Source organism: Atta cephalotes (genome assembly GCF_000143395.1).
Source record: "Atta cephalotes unplaced genomic scaffold scaffold00059, whole genome shotgun sequence".
Taxonomy (NCBI): Eukaryota; Metazoa; Arthropoda; class Insecta; order Hymenoptera; family Formicidae; genus Atta; species Atta cephalotes.
In genome coordinates this window covers 483,709-493,764 of record NW_012130123.1, presented here as the reverse complement: position 1 = coordinate 493,764, position 10,056 = coordinate 483,709, and the positions used below count along the sequence as shown (strand labels likewise).

The 10,056-nt window shown below is 30.4% G+C and overlaps 1 protein-coding gene across 1 annotated transcript in view; it reads right to left on the bottom strand.

Annotated features, from left to right (window-relative positions):
- LOC105623582 (scavenger receptor class B member 1) overlaps positions 1–10,056 on the bottom strand; it is a 39,051-nt gene that overhangs the window by 3,512 nt on the left and 25,483 nt on the right. The window contains exons 2-4 of the mRNA XM_012204971.1: positions 6,079–6,416; positions 4,130–4,627; positions 2,775–2,973 (exon numbers count right to left, since the gene is read on the bottom strand). Coding sequence (XP_012060361.1) covers positions 2,775–2,973; positions 4,130–4,627; positions 6,079–6,416 — 1,035 coding nt within the window. The remainder of the gene's footprint in view (positions 1–2,774; positions 2,974–4,129; positions 4,628–6,078; positions 6,417–10,056) is intronic.

Here is a 10,056-nt window from a genome sequence, read left to right as displayed (position 1 = left end):
TAAACGGTAACGGTAAAAACGGTAAAAGTAAACTAACAACTAAACAACTAATAATACTAACTACTACTACTAACTAACTAACTAACTACTTATTACTCTCTCTCTCTCTCTCTCTCTCTCTCTCTCTCTCTCTCTCTCTCTCTCTCTCTCTGTCTCTCTCGTGTTATCTTATATCGCCATAAATTTGAAAAAATTATAATAATTGCCGTATTAATTTGCATATATAATCTGTTCCCTGTCTAACTTTTTTATATTATTGTGTTATTATCGTTTATTCCAGGAAATTCACTAAAAAAAACTTAAAAAAGATATAGACATATTAATTTTATACATATATTATATACATATATTTTGTTCTTTGTCAAACTTCTGTTTTATATTACATTATTGTCACGTTCAAAAATTCTTTTGCTTATTCTATATTTGTTATTCTTTATATTTTTTATATTCTTAGAGAATTTGTCCTAGAATGTATATATTGGGTTGTCCGGAAAGTTCGTGCCGCAAAAGATTTAAATTTAGTAAAAGAAATTGAAAATTTAAATCTTCTGCGTTTCAATTTTCCTTCAAAATCGGCACGAACTTTCCGGACAACTCAATAGAATTAATAAAAATGTTGTTTTATTTATCTATCTAGCTCTATTTCTACAAAATTAAATTACTATTAATATCATATCTTTATAAATAATTATGATATAATTTCTTCGACTTTTGATATTAAATTATTTTGCAAATTCGTAAAACTAATTTATGTTTATTTGATGTGAATCAGCAGAGATGCCAGTTTAACCATTAGTCTGGTTACGCTCGTGTCTTTACATAATAACATTGCTTCGTTACTTCGCAGTGTCAAAAGTCATCACGTGCGGTTATACAAAATGGATGTAATGCACTACAGTTAAGTAGCACTTCATCGTCAGTCGAGTGGTTTAAGAATTATATTTAAGACTCTTAACGTATTTCAAAATAGAAAAGCAATGATATTCTAGAAATGGAATTCATCATTCTATCCGTTTTTTCCATTTTTTTTAAATAATGATTAAGAAATCAAAATAATGATGCCCACGCAACTACTTTTATTATTTTCACATTTATAATTAAATGACTTTTAAAGCAAATGTTCATATAATTATTAACACAAACTAACATTTGACCATTGTACTCTTTTTTTTGAAGAATGCAGATGTAGGAGTCATTTACAGAATATTTTATGCCAAATTCGTAAAGGAATTCGCATCAAAGATGTCTTATGTTATGAATGAAATCGAATATCATAAAGTATTTTGAATAAAGTGTCTCAAATTAGGAGGAACAGTTCCAAATTTGGTCTCAAATTAAGAATATGAATTATCTCTCTTTTAAATATGAAAACAATAAATATAAATAATAAGTAAAAATAATAAATGTGAAATATAATTTTCAACTAAATTCTGTAAAGAATTTTCTGTTTTTTAATTTAAAAACCTCGATATTATTTCATAAAATACATCAATAAAAAAATACAATTTAAAAAAATAAAATGTGATCTCGTAACTTGATGTAATGTAATTGTTATTATGATCTCATACATAATGTTATATACATTAATTAATTATTAGTTTTTTACTTCTATCTTGTAATTATTAGTCATTTAAAAATATAATAATATAACATTGTTCATGTGTTTCATAAACAATTACAAAAAAAAGTTTAATTTATAAACATTTAATTATGATAGTTAACATCGATTTTTTTTTTAAATTGTCTCTCTCTCTCTCTTTTTAAGAAATCATTTAAATTTTGTGTTAGATAAACGAAATCGAGTATCTTGTGCATTTTATTTTACGAGAGAAAGATTTCACGACGATTTCATGACGGTGAAACTAGACTTCTACTGGAGCGTCATCTAAAATCTGGAGCGTTGAAAGTAAAAGTTTGTGCGGTGCGAAAATATATGCGCGATAAATGCGAGAGAAACAATTTGTATAATATTTCGTGGGAAAATCACGGCGGATGCGTGAAAGAGATTGTTCCTCCTACTAGGAAAAATAGGTCTCATAGTAACAGACTGTTCGACCGACTCCAACTTCTAGTTATAGTCGCACAGAGCCGGAAACGACAAGTAAATCTCGCTTACGAAACTAGCACGCACGTAAGCGATCTTCGTTAGCCAGTCAGTCGATTATCTGTTCTACGTAAAGAAAAGGAGACACATGGGCACAAGAAGAATTGGTTTGCTTGACAGCGACTAGGAAGTAATGACGAGAGATCGCAGACACATAGATGAAGCGTCGGTAACGTGAGGAAGAAAATGCACTATGTGTTGCATATACAACGCAAACAGACTTATCGCGATAATCTGCTAAGAAAATAATTCCCGGTAAATTATGTATTGCGCTTACGTAAGACGATACACTTTTATATACACGCAAGAGATTGATCGCGTAACGATCGATCCAGATGATGTTTAGATTCACAGTGTCGGAAATTCATGACACGATACATTACGTCAAGTATCGTATGATGTGCATTGCGTTCCACGATTAGCAGAGCTCGCAATAAATCTATAATAATAATAATAATTACGGCAAAAAGAAGACACGACATTTGCTGTGTTACTCAATCATTTCGCGTCATCTTGACGTATATATCATCCGACTTTAAGATATTGCAATTAATTATGATAAGTACGATAATTGCCAATAAATAAAAATATCCCGACTCGAATCTCATTACAATAATTTGTAAATGAGGTTTCGTCGATGAGGCCAGAAACCGCATTACGTGACACTTACCAAGGTAGAAATGCGGAAAAGTGATGAGAACTGGCGAATCGTACTGGCACAGGGAGACGTTGAACGTGCCCTCCGGTGCACATGGTGGTCCAGCTGGACAGTAACACTGTTGCGACGCCATATTTTCTACCGAAGTGAAGACATTCGTCGGCGGGGCGAATCTGTAGCCAGGGACTCCTCCGGCGGCTATTACTTCGCGCTAGAAGACAAGATTTTCTTTGATGCGCAATGATCAATACTTTATTGAAAGCATTGATTTATATTTGTAAAATTAGTATCGTCCTTTTAAATAAGTAAAAGCATAGCTTTTATGGAAAAAATGATTAAGTAATTTTTGTCTTACAAGATTATATCGTATAGTAAAAATATTCTGATTATTTTTGTCAAACTTATGACAAACTTTATTTGTATCTGAATGCAAAAATATCGAGAGATATAAGGAAAATGTTACAATTATAGTAAATTTATTCAAATGCTTATTTTCAGAAAAGTCATACTTTATTCTCAAGATTATAAACATGTACAACGCTCGAGAGATTTTATATACTTATATTTTTTACCGCGCAGTAATTTTATCAACGTAAAAAATACTCATTGATAAAATAAGTTTTATAGTCTTCAGTAGCATAAAATTTATAACTTTACGAAATGTAAAAAATATCTTACAATATAGCTATACGGCGATGATTCATTTACTAGGAAAGTAAATTTTACATAAATAGGCACCTATTTCTATACGAATTTTTTATTTCCATAAAATTTATTAAAATTCTAACACATATTAATTATGTTTTTCTTTGTGCGGGATTAAAAACAAAAATGAAAACTCTAAGAAACGTAGTAACTTTGTTTCTTATATTTAGCCATCCAAGTCCATTCAAGTTTGACATTTTCCATCGAAATTAAAAATAAAATTAAAATTAAAATTGCCGAGTCAAATTATTAAAAAATATGTTACTGACTTTTGTTTACATGATATTTTCAATATTTTTATTCAAATAACATAACAATTAGGAAATGTTCCACTAAATTAGCAAAAATTTTGAAATCTTAAAAATATTAATTGTTATAATTCGCAATGCAAAAAATAACTTTATTTTCTAAAAAAATTTTATCATGATATTGATCGAGATATTAATGTTATTAATTGTTTATGTTATTCATTATAATATTACTATTAAATTATATAGAATGATACACTATGAAAACAAAAACAGAAATGATTTTTTTCGATATCCTCCTGCTTTCAGATTTTATTCACCTCGAAAAATTATTAAGTCGGAATTTGAAAAAGCCATCAAACGCCTGTTGTCGTATCAGTTGAATAATTAAAGAAGACCAATAAAAACACAAACCTGATAAACCAGCGGCAACGTCCGGCAGAGATCTTTCTCGAAGACCTTGAGCACGGTCTGCTTCGTGATATGAGGCGGGAATATGCTGCCATCGGTGCCCATGATGGAGTCGCATTCCTTCGTGGTCCAATGGCCGAGAGCGTCCTTGCCGTTCCACCTGTCCATTAATCCGAATTTGGTGATATCAGTACTGCCTGTAAACATCGTGTACAAATCCGTCCCAGTCGCATTCTTGCCATAAAGCAGACCGAACTGATCATACGGCAGCTTTTGTTCCTTGGGCACAACGTCCTTGGCCAGCTTGAGCAGAGGATCATCGTAACCCCAAAGTAGCTGGTCGACCGACACTTCGACGAATGGCTTGATTTTCAGAATGTCCATGATGGATGCCATCGCCAGTCGTAGGAAACGAGCGGCGTGTTTCGATTGACTGGTAGCTGATAGCATAGGAACGTTCGGAACGACCACCAAATCATCATCGGAACCGGATGACAGATCCTAACATTTCGATGAGAAAAGAAAGAAAATGAAAATCTGATCGAGTGAAAAATGACTGATTGAATGCAATAACAGGAAAATTTGTAAAAGAATAAATATATGATAAAAAAATCTATTTTAGAATAAAAAGGAATAAGGATTAACAATAATTAATCCTTAGTATAATGATTTTTCAGTTTTATTGCACACGATAGGTATATTAATTTCAAACAGACAAAATTAAAACTACAGTATTTAATAATTAATTTAATAATAAGCAAATTATACACTATTAGCGTGTCTTTAAGATACACTATTTTTTTATTTAAAAAAAAGTTCTATATAAACGTTATAACTAATTACTTAATGTTTTTAGATTTCCGAAGAAAAAAAACATGCAAAACATGAATGACTCAATCGTGTATACTAAGAATTAACATACGATAAAAAGTTAATAATAGCGTATTATTATATAAAATTTAAAAAATGCTATACAAAAGTATCACGCATATATAGAAAAGCAGTGCAATGAAATAAAAACAAAGATAAGAATACGTAACGATAATAAAATAATTTGCAAAAGAAACAGAGATCATTCAGATAAAGAATGAAAATCCACATCAATTCGTGAACCGTTACACAGCATCCGCATAATAAATATTTTCTTCCATAAATTTTCTCTCGAAGCAAGAACGGTCCATGTACATATTGTCTTTCTTGTCGCTTATACGATAATACACTTGACTACGCCATGGAAACGTTTCTCTGAAACGTCGAATGTAGAAAGTCACGACAGTGATTTCGATGCGCGAGCAAGAGTAGCCGTGCAGCCGCAAGTTGACAGAGGAAACGCGGTTATGACGGATTTAAATAAACCCGGAGGCGACGTGACGCCTTCGATTGTCATTCAATGCGGATTCACTGATTTTTTTTTTTCTTAGTAGTCGACGTTATTCCCGTACTTGAACAAACGAACAATCAAAGATTATGATACATCTTATGCGTTAAAGACGCGCATTGTCTTGAATTCTAATCAAATGCTTCTTATGATAAAAATATTTTAGTCTCGGTCTCAGCTGTTTTAATGAATCATCTTGGAAAATATTCGCGTAAAAAGAACGCTAAACATTAGATATTTATATGTTTATATAAAAAAGTTAAATATATAAGAAAATTAAATAAGAAAATTAAATATTTATATGTGTATGTTTTCATATTTTGTAGAAAGCAATGACTTATTGTATAATTAAAAGATACATGATGTAAGTTTAGAAAAATTGCAATTTCAATACGGAAAAATATAAATTTAAAATAATTATATATTGAATTTTAAATAATTCAACACCGGAAATTAAACGTTTATTAAAAGATCAATATTGATATACCTATATCTAAATGTAAATCAAAAAATTTGGAAGAAAGCGAGAGTTTTCAATTAACATTACTGCTGTATTAATTAGATAAGGGCTTACTGAATTAAAGATGAACGTCTTTTTGACTTTGTAGGTGACGGTTCCATTATCGTTGAATTTGATATCCACCTTCTCCCAACGTTGTTCGTAAACATACGGACCCAGCTCCTGCAGCGCTGGTTTCTCACCATTGTTCAAAAATTCGTCAGCGTTCGTCACATTGTAGATGTAAATTTGCATACGTGGCACGACCGGCGGCTGCTTCCAGAATTTGAACGCGCGTCCGCCCTCTCGTATCGTAAGTTCCTTGTCCAGGATTAAGTTGATAAGATTCGGAAATAGAACCGCTAGGACGGCAGCCAGGATTATTAGCAAGATTCCGCACGAAACGGCCGCCCCTGAGGAAGAGGAAGGAAAGATGAGTCACTGCCGTTAGTTAGAAGTGCTCTTTGGTTTTTTTTTAACGTTGAACAGAATTCGCATTAAAAATCATGAGAATCAGTATGTTAAAATAAGTAAAAATAGAAAGGCATTTAGAATTCTCTTATATTTGCAGCCGTTGTAATCAAAGTACAAAATTAATTTATTTCGATGTATATTGTATGAAAGAAGAAAAAGTTTCTCGTTTCTGGACTCGTGATTTCATGCGGTATTATTGAAATAACGGCAGCCTTAAGAATCGTAAAGCATTATGCTTTAAGAATTTATTCCTATCAATTCAAAAAGTCGAAAGGGAACATAGAAACGGCAAAATTTATTTATTTCACGAAGATTTATATTCCATTTCTGTTGATTCTTTCTATGTAATCTTTCATTTTTACACTTTGTGTCAGAGATAACAATTCCGGAGACCTGGAATAATTAACACGATTATCTTTCGAATAATCATGAATGTAATTACGTCACAATCTAACGACCTTCGATCAAGGTTGTCGACCTACCAATCGACTCAATCAGCAGGAGTCAAACACAAAAAGGAACAAAGATAGCTGGTTTTGTAAAAAAGATGCGGCTTATGTGTCTTCCTGAAACGGTCGTCTTTCTTCCCGCCACATATATAATATCGCGGTTATATCCCAGCGGGATAAACTTTACGTCCCTTTTAATGATCGTATCAAATTGGATCGACGATTAGGATTAACGGTTACCTCGGTCCTATTTCAATGAACTACAATGAGAATCTCATTTAATTGATAAAATAATCAACTGATCTCTTATTTATGAGCAAATAAATTCTTAATTGATGCAATGAAATAATTAATTAAAGCGAAAAATTTGATTATTGTTTCATTTTACTTGTTTCTGATAACATACAGTTTGCGATACTTGCTTCTTGCATTTAGCATTTTCATTCTCTCTCTTTTCGCTTGAATATATATATATATATATATTCCTTTTTAAGTGCATTTTTGTGCGGATTTCAAGCAATGCGAACAAACCTACACCGAAAAAATTGTATTCTCAACTTAAGAGAATTATATATTTTTTATATCTTCTTAACACGTATTCTTAATAAAGAATAGAATATTTTCTTCTTTCTTTTAGTATTTTTAGAATATTCTCTTGAATTCTCTAAGAATATAGTCTAACTGTATGATAAAATTGATGATCTACATATGCCGGACGACGCCGGTCGACTGTCGCGTCAGTTTGCGCCAAATAGTCCGTAATTCCGTATACTTATACATTTTCTACCATTTTGTAGTTGTACAGAATACGTTATTATTGATATTTGTTGACCTATATATTATAAATAGTGCAGTAATAATTATACAATGGAATGAAGTGAAGTGACTCAAGCAAGAGGAGATTAACCGATTTGATGGAGATGTTTATAAGTAAGTTTCTGAAGAACTATTATATTTATTTATGCATGAATTACGTTTTTATATTCTTAAGTTTTTATATTTAAGATTTTCATGATCGGTATAAAAAACTCATTCCAGTAAGTTTGAATACTTCAAAATTATTTTTTTTCGTGTGTGGAAAATCATTTTCTTTGTCTCTAATTTTCCTTTGTGTAGTTGTATACTGGAATGCATTGGAAACAGAACGAGAAGGCTGTGTAGCCAAGGCAATAAATTAATACGTGTCAATAACGATTTAACGGTTTTGTTTAATAGTATCAAAAAATAAATACTCGTATAGGTTATTAGATTGCTAATCTGTAGCTTTCAAATGTGCTATAGGATATTCTTAATAAGAGTAATTCATCTTATTAATATTCTTAATATATTCTTATTATTCTTAATATATTCAGAATATATATTCAGAATCTGGTACTAATCTATTCTGCAACAGAATTCGCTCTTCAATAAATTAAGAAAATCCTTTTAGCGCTTATTTTAGAAGAGATTATTATAAAAATAAGTGGGAAATTCTTAAGTTGAGAATACAATTTTTTTCGGTGTATAATAATAGGATTCTTAGTGCACGATGCAATGAGTTCATTGTGATTGGTTGAAATAGAACCGAGCAATCGTCAATTGTAAATGTCAACTTGTAGTCTGATACGAGTTTAAGAACGAAAGAATTACTAGATGTAAACCAGTTGTGAGTATTTTGCACCTTTCTCGTGAATATTTATCCTTTTGTATGGTCCGTTCCTCGCGCATGTGTTGCGTATTATTATTTATACACTTATGCGGTTGTACGCTTAACGCTCTGCAGTTACTTGCGGTAAGCAAATGTTTGGTAACCGGTTAATCAAAAAGATGTAATGCTAAATCAAGGATTGAAAACTTGGGATAAAACACTCGTAAGAATGTATTATAATTTCAATTATTCCACGTGGAAGATTGAAAATAATTATGCGATGACAAAAAAGCTATCAGAATCATTAGAGGAATTTTATGAGACGTTATAAATGTAAGAAATATATCTTTCCTATCTTTTTTTATAAAATATATAGTATCTCTTATAATTTTTCATTTATGTCTTTAAATTTATGTTTTGAAATTATTTTTTAAAGTAAAACCTGTTTTACTTTTAACCTGTTTAAATTAAATATAAAATCTGTTAATGTTTTAAATTAAACATCCTTGATTTTATTTATGTAAAATTTTGATATATCCACATGCCTTGATCGCACGAAGAATTAGGAAATATAAAAAATTGAGAAATTTATTTTTCTTAGCTGTTTATACCAAAAAGAGTCTTAATATAGCCAAGACCTTCACCTCATTAGCGTGAATTTTGTTTAATTCTCGCATATCACACTTGCGGGCAATTATAATTGTTTAGCAATAAACATCTACGTGCCAATTTTCATGGCGAGGCCAGCCATTACATAAATTTCATGCGACATTGTGTCAGAAAAGTCTCTCACATAATTAATTGTCATTAGATTAACATAAAACATATATTTAATTTTCTTATCAATTTAAGTAAATTCAATATTTCAAAAATTATTCAATATTTTTCATTATTTATTCATTTCTTCAATATTTAATTTCTTTTATTAATTTAGATAAATTTTTAGAAATTCAATATATAATATTAATAGCCATATAGACTCTTCACTTTAATACATTTATAGAATATACTGATTTTTTGCATAATTATCTACATTTAACAGTTATATAAATACATTAACAATTCTTATTGTTAGAACTTTATTAAATTCATAGAATGTTTACGTCCTTCGTACAATGGTCGTCAATTGCGTTTGTCTTCCTTACGTTATTTATTTTTCGAGTAGGGCTACTAGCCATACTCTTTTTTAAAAGTACATATACATACTGTTTTTGAGGTCGTAAAGTCTTTATTTTGCAACTGCGTAAGCGTAGTTGCAAATCACTTACAACTACACTTATGTAATTGTAGAATAGGCTTTAAACTTCTGATCATTAATTAAAATTTTATATTTGTAAAATTATATTAATAAGAATTTTGTCAATAAAATTATATTGTAAAATTTTTATTTTACGAAATATCTACATTTAGCGCATAAAAAATTATACACCCTTCTTCTTCTCCTCAAAATGTTATCTTTTGAAGAATATATACTGTACTATACACTTTCTCTCTCTCTCTCTC